Source organism: Saccostrea cucullata, unplaced genomic scaffold (genome assembly GCF_032062105.1).
Source record: "Saccostrea cucullata isolate Sc308-1 unplaced genomic scaffold, CSIRO_AGI_Scuc_v1 ctg2493, whole genome shotgun sequence".
Classification (NCBI taxonomy): Eukaryota; Metazoa; Mollusca; class Bivalvia; order Ostreida; family Ostreidae; genus Saccostrea; species Saccostrea cuccullata.
In genome coordinates this window covers 188,893-209,513 of record NW_026928825.1, presented here as the reverse complement: position 1 = coordinate 209,513, position 20,621 = coordinate 188,893, and the positions used below count along the sequence as shown (strand labels likewise).

Below are 20,621 nucleotides of genomic sequence, written 5' to 3'. Positions count from 1 at the left end.
TATGGATATTACAAATGTAAGTATATATATAAGTAATAAGTTATCATTTTAAAACATCTGTTGGGATATATATAACTTAAACTTTAATTCTGGCTCAACAGTAAACTTACATTATGACGTCATTCTCGTGATGTTATGTAGCCTTTGTAAGTTAAGGTAAAATAAATCGAGCTTACCCATAGATGGTTGGCTTTCTTCGTCTGCAAATAATATTTCTGTTTGAATATCGATTTTATTTAAAAGATATAGCCAAGAGATTAAATTCCATACACTAAAGGTTATTTAAACCGAGCTTACCTAACAATGGTTTCCTTTCTTCATCTGCTAATAATAAATTGATTATAAAATACATGTATATTAAAGAAATATGGATTTGAAGCGAACGAGCTACGATTTACATACAGTATATTTCTTTTCAATTTCATCGCGTTTCTTTAAAGTTATTTTTTGGGATTTTTTTCTCAAAAGATTTACTAACCATCCTTATGTGAAACCTTTCTTCTTTTTCGTAAGTGATGGTACATCGCAAACGTTGACAGAATAGCCAGACTTACTATGATGACAGAAATTATCACAATATGGAATGAGCTTACACGTGCATCCCTGTCACTTCCTTCTCTGTAAAACAAGACGCCCATTTGCCACAACACTGTCACCTGAGTAACTCAAGCCAAGTTTTTCTTCAACATACATTAATACACCCTTGTTTTACTCATCGTGGCACAACACTACACCTGGAGTATGATTTGAAGAATTAAAAATCTACATTACCTCAGGTAGTTTCCCCGTAAGGTTTATGTTTTTTCGCCTTGAGATGAAGCTATTTAAAATACTTTTCCCGTATGTTTCAATGCTAAACATTGATTCCCTACTGTTGTCTTAACCTACCTCACGTGTTAGGGAAGGCTGATATGAACAATTAAGAATCTACATTACTCCAGAATGCTTTCATATAAGTTTCAACTTTTCTGGTCCAGTGGTATTTGTGAAGATTTTTGAAGACTTTTTCCCTGTATGTTTCAAATGTAATATTTTGATTTTCTATCATCATCCCACACTACCCCCTGGGGCGTAATTTGAAAAATTAAAAATCGACACTTCCCAGTATGCTTCCACATACATGTAAGTTTCAGCCTTTTGACCAAGTGTTTTTAGAAGACTTGAATAGATATTCCTATATGTTTCAATGTAACCTCGAATTCTCTATTGTGGTCCAACCCTACCCCAGTGGGCCATGATTTGAACAATATAGAATATAAAATTTGTCGAGATGCTTTTACATAAAATTAAGCTTTTCTGGCTCAGTGTTTTTTTTTTATTTTAAATGTTCCTAACCTATCTCTGTCTTTTCTTTGTCATCCCCCTTTGGAAGGGGGCTTGGTTTTTTTTATTTTAGAATTTTATATATCACTTTTTCCAAGGATGATGTGCGCTAACTCTCATTAAAATTGACCCAGTGTTTCTTACGAAGAAGATGAATATGTGAAAACTCTACAGATAGACAGACTGACAACAGGTGATCAGAAAAGCTCACTGAGCTTACAGCTAATATGTGCTAAACATTGTTCAAGACTTAAGCAATTGAAAGCTTCGAATTCTAGATTTTTGTATAATGCATCAAAGATAGCTTCAAAGGTTTCACTTTACTGTATATGAAAAATACCCAAACTAAAGAAATATTATTACAGAAAGCGCGCAGATATTCACTTTTATAAGGATTCCAATTTCCGGCAAAACCCTGGTTAAAACGCTCGGCCTACGGAATATGTCTCCTAGCAGTACAAGCATGCCAAAGGGTCAAGGATTTAGCTATTTGTTTAGTGATTGTGGACTTTAAAATTTGAACTACGAATTTTTAATTGGATAAATGATTATGTGAAAAAAATTCATCCAAATTAAATAATCAGGTACTTAACATTTTAGTTCCAAAGGTCAAGGGCCTTACTTCTACAACTTTAAGGTTCAGGAATGTGGCCATGTCTGGTGATCTATGAAAGTTGAACCTTAATTTGATGATAATTATGTAAATGACGCTTGTATGTGTTCCTTTCTCTGTGATAAAATGCCTTTTAGTAGGGATATTTGGATCTTGGTTCGTTATTTATAATGTATCATAATGTGTGCAAAAAGTAATCTGTGAAGGATTTTCTAAAAATATTTACCCATCCTTTTCATGAATGTTCCATGGGATTGTAATATTTTCTTCGAAATGTTTTGTGATTTCTTTGTCGAATATCGTCACTGAAAAATGTATTGCTGTTGTTGTTGGTGTAGTTGTCGTCGTTTCTGATATGTTGTAACATTCTTTATCTGTAAAGAAAACTGAGATGTTAAAACTGTATTGCATGGACGGCTTTTAAGGTATGAATTACTAAACTGCAAAATTAATACAAAGTTATTAGGTCTTTCCACCTTTCTGTTGAAAGACCTCTTTAAATGCTTAGTTTATTATTATTATTAGGTCTTTCCACCTTTCTGTGGAAAGACCTCTTGAAATGCTTATGTTTTTTTATTAGGTCTTTCCACCTTTCTGTGGAAATACCTCTTGAAATGCTTATTAGGTCTTTCCACCTTTCTGTGGAAAGACCTCTTGAAATGCTTATGTTTATTATTCTTTTTCTGCCGGACTTTTGAAACCGCAAGACTTATCGAAAAACTTTATAGTTCATGATACTGGATATTAAAAGTTATTCCGAAAAACGACCCAACGTGTTTGTACTTTTACCTCCTACACAGTTATTGCCCCTTTCGTCGTAAAGCTTGTTATCTCTTCTCCTTTGAAACCATAAACCGTAGGGGTATGAAACCTTCACCAATGTCTTTGACTGATTAAGGGTACTCTTCAATCTATTCATTGAAAAAGCATTCGGTGACCCCTTCAATGAGTTATTGCCCCTGAAACTTTTTGAATTTAACAAATAATTTAAAAAATTTAAAATTACAAGTCGTAGAGACATGGGACCAACTGCATAAGATTTATTGATCTTTGACCTTAAAATTCATGTAAAGATCAAAGGTCAAGGTCATTCCAAAATGAGAAATTTAGCTCTTTTTATATCTCTTTTGTCTTTTAACATATATACTTAATGTTTATGCATTATAAATATGTACTCTTAAAACGATTTCAAAGATTTCATTCTTGTCCCCTAACATTAACCCCTTTAAAAGTTATTGCCCTTTGTGCAAAAAACCTTGTTATCGCTACTCCTCCGAAACCGTAGACCGTAGAGACACCAAACCTTCACTAATGTGTTAAGGGTCTTTAGGCCTAACTTCACTGTATAAATGCGAAAGGATCTGATGAACCCTTAGATGAGTTATTGCCCTTTAACTTCTTTGTACCTTTAACTTCTTTGTACTTTATATAAAACCTTATAACTTGAAAACTGTAAGTCGTAGAAGCATGGGGTCAATTGCATTGTGACCCTTGACCTTTGACCTTGAAGATTTTATCAAGGCCAAAGGTCAAGGTTTTTTTGAATTTTTTTTTTAAATTTCATTTGTTCTATGCTTTAGGACAATTTTGGTTTCTTATTCATGGAATTTAATTCTAAGGAGTCAGATATAAAACAAAATTGAAAAGTTCAAAGAAGGTGGAAAGACCTCTTATTGTTCTCTGAACAATAAGTCTCCTAGTTATTATTATTAGGTCTTTTCACCTTCCTGTGGAAAGACCTCTTGAAATGCTTATGTTTATTATTAGGTCTTTCCACCTTTCTGTGGAAAGACCTCTTGAAATGCTTATGTTTTTTATTATAATTTTATTTCTGCCGGACTTTTGAAACCGCAAGACATATCGAAAACCTTAATAGTTCATGAAACTGGATATCAAAAGTTATTCTGAAAAACGACAGCCCTTGTTTGAACTTTGACCCCTTTCAAAGTTATTGCCCCTTTTGCAAGAAATGCTTGTTAACGCTACTCCTTCGAAACCGTAAACCGTAGAGGTATGAAACCTTCACCAATGTCTTTGACTAATTTAGGAGACTCTTCAATCTATTTATTGCAAAATTCGTCGACCGCTTCAATGAGTTATTGCCCTTGAAACTTTATGAATTTTAGGAATGATTAAAAAAAATTCAAAACGAGAAGTTGTAGAGGCATGTGACGAACTGCACAAGATTCACTGACCTTTGACCTTTAAATTTATGTAAAGGTCAAAGGTCAAGGTCATTCCAAAACTGAGAAATTAAGCTCTTTTTATATTTCTTTTGTCTTTCAACATATACTTAATGTCTTTGAATCATTATTATGTACTCTTAAAACTATTTCAAATATATCATTCTTGTCCCCTATGATTAACCCTTTTAAAAGTTATTGTCCCTTATGTGAAAAACCTTGTTATCGCTACTCCTCCGAAACCGTAAACCGTAGAGACACTAAACATTTACTAATGTCTTAAGGGTCATTAGGCCTAACTTCAGTTTATAAAAGCGAAATGATCTGATGACCCCATATATGAGGTATTGCCCTTTAACGTCTATGTCCTTACTATTAAACCTTATGACTTGAAAACTATAAGTGTTAGAAGCATGGGGTCAACTGCATTGTGACCCTTGACCTTTGACCCTGAATATTTTTTCAAGGCCAAAGGTCAAGGTCATTTAATTTTTTTTAATTTCTCTGTCCATTAAGACAATTTTGGTTTCTTATTCATGGAATTTAATTTTAAGGAGGCAGATATGAAACAAAATTAAAATTCAAACAAGGTGGAAAGACCTCTTATTGTTCTGTAAACAATAAGTCTCTTAGTTATTATTAGGTTTTTCCACCTTCCTGTGGAAAGACCTTTTGAAATGCTTATGTTTATTATTAGGTCTTTCCACCTTTCTGTGGAAAGACCTCTTGAAATGCTTATTAGGTCTTTCCACCTTTCTGTGGAAAGACCTATTGATTGCCTTCTGTTTCTTCTTTTTTATTATTTTTCCGCCATGTGATTTTTTGTTTCAAGATTTATCGAAAAGATTTATAGTTCATAAGAATGTACTCCATAAAAGATTATTGCAGTTTACCCTGCGTAAATAAATCTTGACTGCTTTCGAAGTTATTGCCCCTTTCTCAAGAAATGCTTGTTATCGCTACTCCTTAGAAACCATAAACCGCAGAGGTATGAAACCTTTATGAATGTCTTTGACTAATTAAGGGGACTCTTCAATCTATTCATTGCGAAAGCATTCGGTGAACCCTTCAATGAGTTATTGCCCCTGAAACTTTTTGAATTTTAAAAATAATTGAAAATTTTCAAAACGAGAAGTCGTAGAGACAAGGGACCAACTGCATAAGATCCATTGACCTTTGACCTTAAAATTCATAACAAGGGCAAAGGTCAAGGTCATTCCAAAAATGAGAAATTTAGCTCTTTTTGTGTCTCTTTTGTCTTTCAACATATACTTAATGTCTATGCATCATTAATATGTACCTTTAAAACTGTTTCAAAGATTTCATTCTTGTCCCCTAACATTAATCCTTGTAAAAGTGATTGCCCCTTGTGCTAAGAAACCTTGTAATCGCTACTCCTCTGAAACTGTACACCGTAGAGACAACAAACCTTCACTAATGTCTTAAAGGTCTCTAGGCCTAACTTCACTGTATAAGTGCAAAAGGTTCTGATGACCCTTATGTGAGTCATTGCCCTTTAACTTCTTTGCGCTTACTATTAAATCTTATAACTTGAAAAGTTCAAAAGGATCTGATGAACCCCTTATATGAGTTATTGCCCTTTAAATTCTATGTACTTACTATTAAATCTTATAACTTGAAAACTATAAGTCGTAGAAGCATGGGGTCAATTGCATTGTGACCCTTGACCTTTGACCTTGAATATTTGTCAAGGTCAAAGGTCAAGATCATTCATTTTTTTTATTTTCATTTTTTTCAATGTTTTCAGACAATTTTGGTTTCTTTTTCATGGAATATAATTTTAAGGAGTCAGATATAAAACAAATTTGAAATTTAAAGAAGGTGGAAAGACATCTTATCGTTCTGTGAACAATAAGTCTCCTAGTGTTTCTTGTTATTATTCTTTTTCTGCCGGACTTTTGAAACCACAAGACTTATCGAAAAACTTTATAGTTCATGATACTGGATATCAAAAGTTATTCTGAAAAATAACCCAACGTATTTGAACTTTGACCCCTTACTCAGTTATTACCCCTTTAGTCGTAAAGCTTGTTATCGCTACTCCTCCGAAACTGTAAACCGCAGAGTTTCCAGACCTTCACCTATGTCTATGACTTAATTAGTAGACTTCAATCCCTCACTGCAAAAGGATTCGTGAACTCCTATCATGAGTTATTGCCCCTGAATGTTTGCAATGTTTACAAATATCAAAATCTATTCTTAAACAACATGTCGAAGACACATGGGGCCAACTGCAAAAGATTCTTTAACCTTTGACCTTAAAATTTAGGTCAGATTCAAAGGTCAAGGTCATTCAAAATATGAAAAATTAAGCTTTTTTTATACCTCTTTTGTTCTTCACCAAATTTTAAACATCTTCAATATGTACTCTTAAAACCATTTCAGAGATTTCATTCTTGTCCCCTAAGATTGACCCCTCTGAAAGTTAGTGCCCCCTTTAGTGTAAACCCTTGTTATCGCTACTCCTCCAAAACCGTAAACCGTAGAGGTACGAAACCTTCAAAAATGTCTGCGACTAATTAAGTACACTTTCCAATCTATTCAGAGCAAAATAATTCGTACACCTTTTAAAAAGTTATTGCCCCTGACAGTTTATGATTCTCTGTAAGCACCAACGAATTTACTATAGGGCTTGGATACGACATGTCTCAGATTTTGATGAAATTTTTACCATAGGTGTGTCTTGGTACAAAACTAGTAAATATGGTGTCGGAAGTTCCACACGTGCACTTGGTTGCCATGGAGACGGATCCATTGAATTCGGCCATATTTGGCCCATTTTGACTAAATGAAAACATGAAAATTTAGGAAATGTAAATGAATATTTATCGGTATCTAATACACTCTAAAAAAAAATCATTGGATCAATTGATAACATGACCTTTTAAGGTACACAGAGCATATACTCGTTTATTCTAGAAATATTCTTCCTGTAAGAAAAAGGTCATGCAAAATGACATGGTTTCTAAAAATTTGAAAAATGGGAAAATTGGAATTTTTTGAGAACTTTGAGGCTAAATAAGAAAAATTGTCCGCGAAAATTTCCCAAATCTTATATGTGTAATTATACTTGGGAATAAGTAGTGTCATTTGATGAAAAAACATAAGTGGGCTTTTGCTCTTATTTTTAGTAACATGTATCTATAAATAGATATATTTTAGAAAAATGTGAAAAATCAAATTTTGGCAAAGTTTTAATTGCCATTACTGCATAATTAGAACATATGTCGTAAAAATTGATATTCTAATGACAAGAGCTGGACACCACTAGCTGGTATGGACAACGGTTGAGGCGAATTTCCATTTCTATTTTTAGTATCAGGTGGCTAAATATAGATATGTCTCTGAATATTAGGAAAAATGGCATTTTTGTTCTAATCGGAAGCTTCATTTAAGAAGTCCCAACAAATATTAAGCTTTTTACAATATGCTTTCAGAATGTACATGTGCTTGTTCAAAAATTGCAACAATATTGAGGATGGACTCTTGTTTCATTTTAGGGCAACAATGGTCTTAAAATAGATTATTCGAATAATTGAGAAAATATAGATTATTGCACCTTTTCAGGCAATTTTTAGATGTAGTTGCTGCATAAATAGGAAATACTTTGTAAAATTTGAGATGTTAATGACAAGATCTGGATACGACTAGCTGGTATGGATAATTGTTGAGGGGACTTCCCCTTTCTATTTTTAGTACCAGGTGGCTAAATATAGAAATGTCTCTGAATATTAGGAAAAATGGCATTTTTGTTCTAATTGGAAGCTTCATATAAAAAAACCCTAACAAATGTAATGCTTTCTACAATATGCTTCTAGAATGTACATAGGTTTGTACAAAAATTGCTACAATATTGAGGATGAACTCTTGTTTCATTTTAGGGCAACAATGGTCTAAAAATAAATTACTCGAATACTAGTAATTGAGAAAATATAGATTATTGCACCTTTTCAGGCACTTTAAGATGTAGTTGCTGCATAATTAGGAAATATTTTGTAAAATTTTAGATGTTAATGACAAGATCTGGATACCACTAGCTGGTATGGATAATTGTTGAGGGGAATTCCCCTTTCTATTTTTAGTATCAGGTGGTTAAATATAGAAATGTCTCTGAATATTAGGAAAAATGGCATTTTTGTTCTAATTGGAAGCTTCATATAAGAAGTCCTAACAAATATAAAGCTTTCTGCAATATGCTTTCAGAATGTACATGTGTTTGTACAATAATTGCCACAATATTGAGGATGAACTCTTGTTTTATTTCATATCAACAATGGTCTAAAAATAGATTATTCGAATAATGGAGAAAACGTAGATTACTGCACCTTTTTAAGCACTTTAAAGATGTCATTGCTGATTACTTAGGAAGTATATTGTAAAATTTGAGATGTTAATGACAGTAACTGGCCACAACTAGCTAGTGTGGACAAAAGTTGAGGGGGGGGGGTCCTATTACTAGTTTTAGTATCACGTGGCGAAATATATACATTTAGGCCATTTATAGGAAAACTTTAAAAATCTTTTCAATTGTTCTGTAAAATAATTCCTGATTGTCCTAATTCTAGTCTTTGACAATGTACCTGTATTTTCATCTACAAGTTTATTTTGTCCAAAGACTTTTAATTTTCTTAGACGAAGACTCAAAGAGCGTATTCTATATGGCAGTTTCTGTAGTCTGCATTTTTTTTTTTTGATAGTCACCATATTTCAAGAACCTTTTGTCATTTTTTGTCAAAATTGTCACAGAGTATCTAAGGATTTTTGTTAATACATGTACCAAACATAGGGATTTTCTCTTGAAACAAGCGGAGATACTAGGGAATCTAATCTCTAATAACAAAATCTCTAATAACAAAAATGCCATTTCACTGATCTATTACAGGGTTGCTCTCATGACTGTTGATGCCTTCTGGTCTCTTTTATAAGAAGGTACGGTTTGAACTTTATTGTGCCCTAAAAATTTATTGTTCTTAAAAAGTTGTGAAATTGGCTTTAACAATCATTGAGTAGATGAATACGATAGACCATTAAAGAATATGACACGAAAGGGGGTCGTTTAGGATATATGACGTCATTAATTTGGTACACTTTTAAGTTTAATGCAGAAAAGCCTCAAAATGACTCATTTCTGTGCTGATTTTCCTTTAGCCACCGTCGCCCTCTTTAATTTTGAGATATATTATGTAAAGTGCTATGAAAAATCACATATCGGTTATCACAAAATCTCTCTGGGCGAGAGTGGCAGAGTATGTCTTCTGAAAGAAAATATTCCACTGAAAATTGATGTCTTCTGCAACTTTTTTAGAAAATACGGGAAAATATACAAGTTAATGACGTCACAATTAGCATTTAGGAGGTCATATAAAAACGATTTGTGTATTTTTACTGAAGGGAATTCTTATGATTCAGAAAGAGTGAATTTTGATTTCCTATATCACTTTCATATTTTAGAAAAATATAGGGCTTTAAATATTTTGTATTGAAACTATACCTTGTTCTTTCTTTCTATAAATAGAACTGGAAGTCCTCATTGATTTTGCATATTTCAAATATAAGTAGAACTGAATATCATCATTGTTTTTATGCTTGTTAGTTAACGGTAACTACCGATATTACATATATTTTATACTTATAAGTCACATAATTTTTTTACTAGGAAAACTTGATTATACTCATGACATGTTGAACATATTAAATACAGCAGTATATTTCGTAAATATGTTATCAATGAAGCTCCTTTAATCCTTTGTCATTTTCCTTCTTCTGCTGAGAAGTTGCTACATTATAAGTGGATGTGCTATAAATAGAAAAGAGAGCCCCCCGTTCAGATAGTGTGCATTTCACTAAATAGTTTGGAAGTATTTGTCAGTCACACAACGTCTACCGGTATAACATTGATTTTTCTTTCCAACATTGCCTAAAAAGGTACAATAACCCATATTTTCTAGATTATTCTAGGAATCTTTTTAGACCATTGTTGGTATAAAAAAAAAAAGGTCAGTCCTAAACATTGTAGCAATTCCTGTACAAACAAGTGTTCATTTGGAAAGCATATTGTAGAAAGCTTTATATTTAAGACATTTTCTAGGAAGATTCAAATTAGCAAAAAACTGCCATTTTTTCCTAATATTTAGAGACAAATCTATATTTCGCCACGTGATACTAAAAATAGAATTGGGAAACCCCCTCAACCATTGTCCACATCGAGTAATGGTGTCCAGCTATTGTCATTAACATCTCAAATTTTACAATGTACTTCCTAATTAAGCAGCAATGGCATCTATAAAGTGCCTAAAAAAGGCGCAATAATCTACATTTTCTCAATTATTCGAGTAATCTATGTTTAGACCATTATAAAATGAAACAAGAGTCCATCCTCAGTATTGTAGCATTTATTGTACAAACACGTGCATTCTGAAAGCATATTGTAGAAAGCTTTATATTTGTTAGGACTTTTTATATAAAGCTTCCAATTAGAAGAAAAAGGTCATTTTTCCTAGTATACAGACATATCTATATTTATCCACCTGATACTAAAAATAGAAATGGGAATTCCCCATAACCATTATCCATACCTGGCCAGCTAGTGGTGTCCAGATCTTATCATTAACATCTAAAATTTTACGAAATATTTCCTCATTATGCAGCAACTACATCTAAAATGTGCTTGAAAAGGTGCAATAATCTACATTTCCTCAATTATTCGAATAATCTATTTTTAGACCATTGTTGATGTGAAATGAAACAAGAGTTCATCCTCAATATTGTAGCAATTATTGTGCAAACACATGTACATTCTGAAAGCATATTTTAGAAAGCTTTATATTTGTTAGGACTTCTTATATGAAGCTTCCAATTAGAACAAAAATGCCATTTTTCCTAATATTCAGAGACATCTCTATATTTAGACACCTAATACTAAAAATAGAAATGGAAATTCCCTTCAACAATTATCCATACCAGCTAGTGGTATCCAGATCTTGTCATTAAAATCTAAAATTTTACAAAATATTTCCTAATTATGCAGCAACTACATCTAAAAAATGCCTGCAAAGGTGCAATAATCTACATTTTCTCAATTATTCGAATAATCTATTTTTAGACCATTGTTAATATGAAATGAAACAAGAGTTCATCCTCAATATTGTGGCAATTATTGTACAAACACATATACATTCTGTAAAAATATAGAAAGCTTTATATTTGTTAGGACTTTTTATATGAAGCTTCCAATTAGAACAAAAATGCCATTTTTCCTAATATTCAGAGACATTTCTATATTTAGCCACCTGATACTAAAAATAGAAATGGGAATTCCCATCAACAATTATCCATACCAGCTAGTGGTGTCCAGATCTTGTTTTTACATCTAAAATTTTACAAAATATTTCCTATTTATGCAGCAACTACATCTAAAATTTGCCTGAAAAGGTACAATAATCTACATTTTCTTAATTATTCGAGTAGTTTAATTTTAGACCATTGTTGCCAAAAAATAAAACAAGAGTCCATCCTCAATATTGTAGCAATTTTTGAACAAACACGTGTACATTCTGAAAGCATATTGTAGAAAGCTTAATATTTGTTAGGACTTTTTATATGAAGCTTCCAATTAGAACAAAAATGCCATTTTTCCTAATATTCATAGACATATCTATATTTACCCACCTGTTACTAAAAATAGAAATGGGAATTCCCCTCAACCGTTATCCATACCAGCTAATGGTGTCCAGCTCTTGTCATTAAAATTTCAAATTTTACAATATACGTTCTAATTATGCAATAATGACAATTAAAACTGCCAAAATTTGATTTTTCAAATTTTTCTAAAATATATCTATTTATAGATACATGTTACTAAAAATAGGAGCAAAAGCCCACTTATGTTTTTTCATGAGATGACACTACTTATTCCCAAGTATAATTACACATATAAGATTTGGGAAATTTCCGCGGACAATTTTTTATATTTAGCCTCAAAGATCTCAAAAAATTCCAATTTTCCCATTTTTCAAATTTTTAGAAACCATGTCATTTTGCATGACCTTTCTCTTACGGGAAGAATATTTCTAGAATAAACAATTATATGCTCTGTGTACCTTAAAAGGTTATGTTATCAAATGATCCAATGATTTTTTTAGAGTGTATTAGATACCGATAAATATTCATTTACATTTCCTCAATTTTCAGGTTTTCATTTAGTCAAAATGGGCCAAAAATGGCCTAATTCAATGGATCCGTCTCCATGGCAACCAAGTGCACGTGTGGAACTTCCGACACCATATTTACTAGTTTTGTACCAAGACACACCTATGGTGAAAATTTCATCAAAATCCGAGACATGTCGTTTCCAAGATTTTTTGGTGCTTACAGAGAATGCGTGTTAAAACTTCTTAACGACAAGTCGTAAAGACATGGGGCCAAGTTTAAAAACTTTTACCTTCAAATCTAGGTCAAGGTCAAAGGTCAAGGTCCTTCAAAACACATATTATAAGGTATTTCCACCTTTCTGTGGAAAGACCTCTTGAAATGCTTATTAGGTCTTTCCACCTTTCTGTGGAAAGACCTCTTGAAATGCTTATGTTTATAAGGTCTTTCCACCTTTCTGTGGAAAGACCTATTGAAATGCTTATGTTTATTATTATTCTATTTCTCACCTTAGCTTTTGAAACCGTAAGACTTATCGAAAAACGTTATAGTTCATGATACTGTATATTAAAATTTATTCCTAAAAACGACCCCCTATGTTAGAACTTTGACCTTTACGCAGTTATTGCCCCTTTCACTGTAAAGTTTGTTATCACTACTCCTCAAAAACCGTAAACAGTAGAAATACAAAACCTTCACCAATGTCTTCAATTACTTTAGGAGACTTTTCAGTTTATTCATTGCAAAAGTTTTTTTTTGACCCCATCAATGAGTTACTGCCCCTGAAAGTTTATAAATTTTATAAAAAATTAAAAAAATTTTAAAACGAGAAGTCATAGAGACATTAAAACAACTGCATAAGATTCATTGAGCTTTGACCTTCAATTCATTTTAAGGTCAAAGGTCAAGGTCATTCCAATAATGAGTAATAAATTTCTTTTAATAACTCTTATATCCTTAAACATATACTTTCTATCTTCTGTCTGCAAAATGCCCTCTTAAAACTCTCTCGAAGATTTCATTCTTGTCCCCTAAGATTGACGCTTTCAAAAGTTATTGCCCCTTGTGCTACTCCTCCTAACCGTAAACTGTAGAGACACGAAACCTTCACTAGTGTCTTAAGGGTCCTTATGCACAACTTCAATCTATTCAGTGCGAAAAAATCTTATGACCCCTTATATGAGTTATCACCCTTTTACAACTTTGCACTTACTACTAAGCCTCATAACTTTAAATGTATAAGCGGTAGAGACATGGGACCAACTCATAAGATTCACTGACCTTTGACCTTCAATATTTTCCCGAAGTCAAAGGTCAAGGTCATTCCAGAAATGAGAAATTAAGCTCTTTTTATATATCTTTTGTCTTTCAACATATACTTAATGTCTTTAAATCATTAATAAGTACTTTTAATACTATTTCAAATATTTCATTCTTGTCCCTTAAGATTTACCCTTTTAAAAGTTATTGCCCCTTGTGCGTAAAACCTTGTTATCGCTACTCCTCCGAAACCGTAGACCGTAGAGAAACCAAACCTTCACTAATGTCCTAAGGGTCTTTAGACATAACTTCACTGAATAAGTGGGAAAGGATCTGATGAGCCCTTATATGAGTTATTACCCTTTAATGTCTTTGTACTTACTATTAAACCTTATAACTTGAAAACTATAAGTGGTAGAAGCATGATGTCAATTGCATTGTGGCCCTTGACCTTTGACCTTGAATATTTTCAAGGTCATTTCATTTTTTTTTAATTTTCATTTCCTCTAACCTTTAAGACAATTTTGGTTTCTTATTCGTGGAAATTAATTTTATGGAGCCAGATATAAAACAAAGTTGAAATTCAAAGAAGGTGGAAAGACCTCTTATTGGTCATTCCAAAAATGAGAAATTAAGCATTTTTTATATCTTTTTTGTCTTTTAACATACACAATCTATATTAGCATCTTTAATATGTACACTAAAAACTATTTCAAAGATTTCATACTTGTCCCTTAAGATTGGCCCTATTAAAAGTTATCGCCCTTTGTGCAAAAAATCGTGTTTTTGCGACGTAACCGGAAATTGCAGAGATATTACACCTTCACTAATGTGTTAAGGGACTTTAGGCACAACATTTATATCCCAGTGCGAAAGGTTCTGATGACGCCTTAAATGAGTTATTGCCCTTTAATGCTTTTGTGCTTACTATTAAACCTTATAACTTGAAAACTATAAGTCATAGAGGCATGCAGTTGTTTGCATTGTGAACCTTGACCTTTGACCTTGAATATCATTTGAAGGCCAAAGGTCAAGGTCATTTCCAAATTTTTAAAATTATTTTTTTTTCATCTTTTAAGCCATTTCTGGTTTCTTTTTAATGAAATTTAAATTTGAAGAGATAAATATTAAATGTAATTGAAATTCAAAGAAGGTGAAAAGACCTCTAATTGTTCGAGAACAATTAGTCTACTAGTTTTTTAAAATTATTTTTCCGCTACAGACATTTGAACCGAAAGACTTATCGAAAAACTTTTTAGTTCATGATACTGGACATTAAAACTTATTTCGAAAAACAACCCAACATATATGACCTATGACCCCTTTCGGAGTTCTTGCCCTTTGTACAAAAAACCTTGTTATAATTACTCCTCCGAAACCGTAAAACATAGAGGTATGAAACCTTTACCAATGTCTTCTACTACTGGAGGGGACTCTGAAATCTATTCATTGCGAAAGTCTTCGGTGACCCTTTCAATGAGTTATAGCCCCTGAAACTTTTTGAATTTTACAAATAATTCAAAAAATTTAAAACGATAAGTTGTAGAGACATGGGACCAACTGCACAAGATTTATTGACCTTTGATCATGAAATTAATGCAAAGGTCAAAGGTCAAGGTCATAGGAAAAACGAGAAATTCAGCCTTTTTTATATCTCTAATGTCTTTTAACATATACTAAATGTCTTTGCATCAAGAATATGTACTCTTTAAACTATTTCAAATATTTTATTCTTGTTCCCTAAGAATGGCCCTTTCAAAAGTTATTGCTTTTATGCGAAAAACATTGTTATCGCTATTACTTCAAAACCGTAGTTGGTAGAGGCATGAAACCTTCACTAATATCTTGAGGGTCTTTAGGCACACCTTCATTGTATCAGGGCGAAAGGAACTGATGACCCCTTATATGTGTTATTGCCCTTAAACTTCTTTGCTTATAATATTAAACGTTATAACTTCAGAACTAAAAGCCATAGAGGCATGGGGTCAATTGCAATGTGACTCTTGACCTTTGACCTTGAAAATTTTTTTCAAGGTCAAATGTCAAGGTCATTCCTAAACTGTTAATTTTCTCATTTTTCTAACCTTCAAGCCACTTTTGGTTACTTTTTCATGGTATATAATTTTAAAGTTTTTAAAAAGAGTTAGATATTACAGATGTAAGGAAAATTGAACTGAAAAGAAGGTGGAAAGGTGGAAAGACCTCTTATTGTTCTGTGAACAATAAGTCTCCTAGTTATTATTTTTCCGCTATGGACTTTTGATCCAAAAGACTTAACGAAAAACTTTTGTGTTACTTGACACCAAAAGATATTTCGAATAGCAACCCAACGTAAATGACCTATGACTCCTTTTGAAGTTCTCGCCCCTTGTACGTAAAACATTGTTATCGCTACTCCTTCGAAACCGTAAACCGTAGAAATATGAAACCTTCACTAAAGTCTTCAACTAATTTAGTAGACTCTGGAATCTATTCATTGCCAAAGTATTCGTACACCCCTTCAATGAGTTATTGCCCCTGAAACTTTTTTAATTTTAGAAATAATTAAAAATTTTCAAAATGAGAAGAGATAGAGACATGGGACTAACTGCATAAGATTCATTGAACTTTGATCATGAAATAAATGCAAAGGTCGAAGGTAAAGGTCATTCCAAAATTGAGAAATTAAGCTCTTTTTATATCTTTTTTGTCTATTAACATATACAAACTGTCTTAGCATCATAAACATGTACTCTTAAAACTATTTTAAAGATTTAATTTGTATTCCTTAAGATTGACCCTATGAAAAGTTAGCACCCTTTGTGCGAAAAAAAACCTTGTTATCGCTACTACTTCGAAACCGTAAACCATAGAAATATGAAACCCTCACTTAAGTCTTCAACTAATTGAGAGGACTCTGAAATCTATTCATTGCGAAAGTATTCGATCACCCCTTCAATGAGTGATGGCCCCTGAAACTTTTTTAATTTTACAAATAATTAAATATTTTCAAAACGTGAAGTCGTAGAGACATGGGACCAAATGCATAAGATTTATTGACCTTTGATCATGAAATTAATGTTAAGGTCAAAGGTCAAGGTCATTCTAAAAACGAGAAAATAAGCCTTTTTAATGTCTCTCTTGTCTGTTTACATATACTAAATGTCTTTGCATTTATAATATGTACTCTTAAAACTTTTTCAAAGATTTCATTCTTGTTCCCTAAGATTGACCCTTTTAAAAGTTATTGCTCCTTATGCGAAAAACCTTGTTATTGCTACTTTTCCGAAGCTGTAAAGTGCAGAGACATGAAATCTTCACTAATGCCTTAAGAGACTTTAGGCACAACTTTCATGTTCCAGTGTGAAAGGATCTGATGACCCCTTATATGAGTTATTGCCCTTTAATGCATAAGCGCTTACTACTAAACCTTATAACTTTAAAGCTATAAGTCATATTGGCATGGGGTCATTGCAATGTGACCCTTGACCTTTGACTTTTAAGATTTCAGCAAGGTCAAACGTCAAGGTCATTTAAAAATTTAATTTTTTAATTTTTACATCTTTTAAGCCATTTCTGGTTTCTTTTAAATGAAATATAAGTATAAAGAGATAAATATTAAGTGAAATTGAAATTCAAAGAAGGTGAGAGACTTCTAATTGTTCGAGAACAATTAGTCTCCTAGTTAGTTATGTATTCTTGCCATTGTCTGAACTGCTATAATTTGTCAAATACACCGATTACATTTTTTACAATAAAAGTCAATGCTCTCTCATACATAACATTTATAATGGAATACAGAGGTTTGCCCTCATACATTTTTCAATAAAGTAAATTCTACTACATACAGTGTATTAAACGACAAAAGGTACTTTAATGAACATTCTGACCCCCAAAACCATCTATAATATGTATTTGGAACGGAGTGAAAATACATAATCGAGTTTTTGCCTGAAAATTTATTTACTCGTAATAGTCTTTAATTCTCAAAAAAAAAAAAATCAAAATTTCCCCTTTCTTACTTTTAATGCACAATAAAAAAAACTGTCATATTAATTGAAAACTCATTATAACAAATTAAATATATCTCTTTTTGTAAATGAAGATTGTCACCATTAATTGCGAGATAATTATTTATATGGATAAAACCTTACATTTGTATGCTTCATTTGATTTGTAGAATATTGGACATGTTTTGCATTCAGTGTTGTGGTTTGCTTGAACCCTTTTTCCGAGGAAGCTGTATTCTAAACAATGCCCTTTGAAGAGAAGACAGAGAAATCTGTGTGAAATTAAAGCAGGTAATTAGGGTATTCATTTTATTTTATCAGTATCTGAAGTATTAGACTTTTCTCTTACCAAAAACAATTAATGTCACCGGCACACAAACTTCTAAAGTAGCATTTTCATAGTGGTTAGGAACGCAGTGATAAACCAATTTCTCTTTACATCCTTTACTGTATTGACTGCAGTTTTTGTTCTCCGCTGCTAGAAACCACTCATTTTTATTGTGGGGACATGTAGGCACATACTTAATAGTTTCTTGTATCATCTGACAAGATGACTGCTTGAAAGAAATATAATTATACATGTATAAATGCAAAACATTCATTTGTTACAAAAATTAATACTTTTACATTTTCATACATCTATAATATAGGGTTATTGAACTTATACTGGTGAATATTGGCATGAGTTGGCTGTTCAAATGCATAAGCTTGCGAGGTTTAAATGGGTCTAATACGCACTAACTTTTTATTGAATAATTTCATTTTGTGTGAAAAATAAGCACATCTTCCCTAGATGCCACTTCATTTCGTTAATATAGCTCTGAGAATCTGACCAGACGACTTTTTTTGTTTACAACGGGGCGTTCGATATTGAACGCTCGTATTCGGAATGTTTCGGATATACTCGTGTACGTAATGCAAAGTCAGCGTTCACTTAAACGTCAAGATATTGAAAGCTAAAATTCTCTAGATTTTTGGTAGTATTTTATTAGAGACTATTTATTACCTATATAATAATAGTTTTTATTACCTCGCTCAGCAATACATCCTTGAAACCAAGAAGAAAAGATATCAGGAACAAATGCATTCTCTAATCTAATGCACACATAAGAGATTCCGTTGACTGGTTTCCTACAAATAGACAGCAATACATTTATTTGACCGCTGCGGCATATAAACTTAAAATTGGTCCGATAAAGTCATCCTGATGCAATACAGGTTCATCTTTTAGAAAGATAAGGATTAAAAATGCTTAATAAAGAATTATTTTTTTCTAATAAATTCTTTCGATCAATCGAAATCAAGCCAAACTTGCAAACCTAGGCAAGAGTTTTGTTCTTCATTGTTAATATGTCGTTGAAATGACTTCATATATATATATATAAAGATAACGGAGACGTAGAACACAAGACTGCAGTATATCATTCTTTGTTTGAGTAGATCCGCCACATGTAGATATGTATTTGTTATTGATAAAAAAAGCTTCCTACTGACCAATTTTAACTACAAACTCGATCATGTTTGAAACCTAACGCCACACTCCATGCGTGTGGGCATATTGTTTGGTAAAGCTACAGACTTTCGAAGACGAAGATGAACCGTAATAGAAATCCAAATTTCAGAGATGTGGAGCTCTAAACTGTTGTAAGAAGTTGAGAAAAACAATGTTTTCCAAGTTATCGAACGTAACAATACAATATATAACTGCAAAAAAAGCGCATGGAACTCTGCGATAAAGTAAATGCATATTCCGCCAATGGACATACACGGACAGTCGACGAAGTTCGAATAAAGTGGAACTTACATGTCTGAAACTTAGAAAATGGTGTCTGGCAAAGAAAAGAGTAGCGACAGACGTACTTTCCACTGCTGATCCTGTAGGCGGTATTGTACGTTTCCACTGCTGATCCTGTAGGCGGTATTGTACGTTTCCACTGCTGATCCTGTAGGCGGTATTGCACGTTTCCACTGCTGGTCCTGTAGGCGGTATTGTAAGTTTCCACTGCTGGTCCTGTAGGCGGTATTGTACCTTTCCACTGCTGGTCCTGTAGGTGGTATTGTACCTTTCCACTGCTGGTCCTGTAGGCGGTATTGTACCTTTCCACTGCTGGTCCTGTAGGCGGTATTGTACCTTTCCACTGCTGGTCCTGTAGGCGGTATTGTACCTTTCCACTGCTGATCCTGTAGGCGGTATTGTACCTTTCCACTGCTGATCCTGTAGGCGGTATTGTACGTTTCCACTGCTGGTCCTTTAGGCGGTATTGTACCTTTCCACTGCTGATCCTGTAGGCGGTATTGTACCATTCCACTGCTGATCCTGTAGGTCGTATTGTACCTTTCCACTGCTGATCCTGTAGGCGGTATTGTACGTTTCCACTGCTGGTCCTGTAGGCGGTATTGTACCTTTCCACTGCTGATCCTGTAGACGGTATAGTACCTTTCCACTGTTGATGTTGTAGGCTGAATCACAAGAATCAAAAGCCATGGACATCAAATACTCCTTGAGAATTGATTGAATTATACTTCTTTCAATTAGCGAACAAACGTTCATTAACTGAACGGAATTTAATTATAAAATGAGTGCAGCCTATTGCACCGATAACATCAGGAAAATCTGCAATATTATGAAAGCTTTGCATAACTTTTAAAAGTTCAATTCAAGAGGTTGGCATTTTTATATACTCTGGTGCTTTTCTTTTCAAGCAGTTGGAACCATCCTTACTTAGGACACAATGGGGCGCGATATTCTGTGAACGGTCTGAAAAGGGCTGTTATGGCCTGAAAATTCCCTGTTGCAACGGCAATGTAGGTCGATGAAGGATGGATGCTAAATTCCCTGCAAAAGCTTTTGATCAAATGCTGTGGGAATCTGTATTTACAGATTATCGCAGCGTCGTCAAAATAATCTAGCGGGTTGTCAATGTCTCTGAATACTCGCACACGGCCTAAACGATATCTTTATAACAAGTTATGGTAAACGACAGCATGTGAAGGAGTTCTAAGACAGTCTTAAAACACCTCATGTGGTGTCCTTAAGATAGGATAATTTTAAGACATGTCTTATCTCAGGACTCTTTCGGAAAC

General features: G+C 33.1%; 1 protein-coding gene across 2 annotated transcripts; it reads right to left on the bottom strand.

Moving 5' to 3' along the window:
* Positions 1 to 1,929: 1,929 nt before the first annotated feature.
* On the bottom strand, positions 1,930 to 18,664 carry LOC134278839 (uncharacterized). Of its 2 annotated transcripts, none has more exons than XM_062761144.1 (4): positions 18,568 to 18,664; positions 17,887 to 18,094; positions 17,682 to 17,786; positions 1,930 to 2,310 (listed from the first exon to the last, which is right to left on the bottom strand). In XM_062761144.1, the coding sequence occupies exons 1-4, from the start codon at positions 18,622 to 18,624 to the stop codon at positions 2,159 to 2,161; spliced, it is 522 nt and encodes a 173-aa protein (XP_062617128.1). In that variant the 5' UTR covers positions 18,625 to 18,664; the 3' UTR covers positions 1,930 to 2,158. The 2 variants fall into 2 exon arrangements, with proteins under 2 accessions (XP_062617128.1, XP_062617129.1); XM_062761145.1 differs by having other exon boundaries at positions 17,887 to 18,091.
* Positions 18,665 to 20,621: the final 1,957 nt, after the last annotated feature.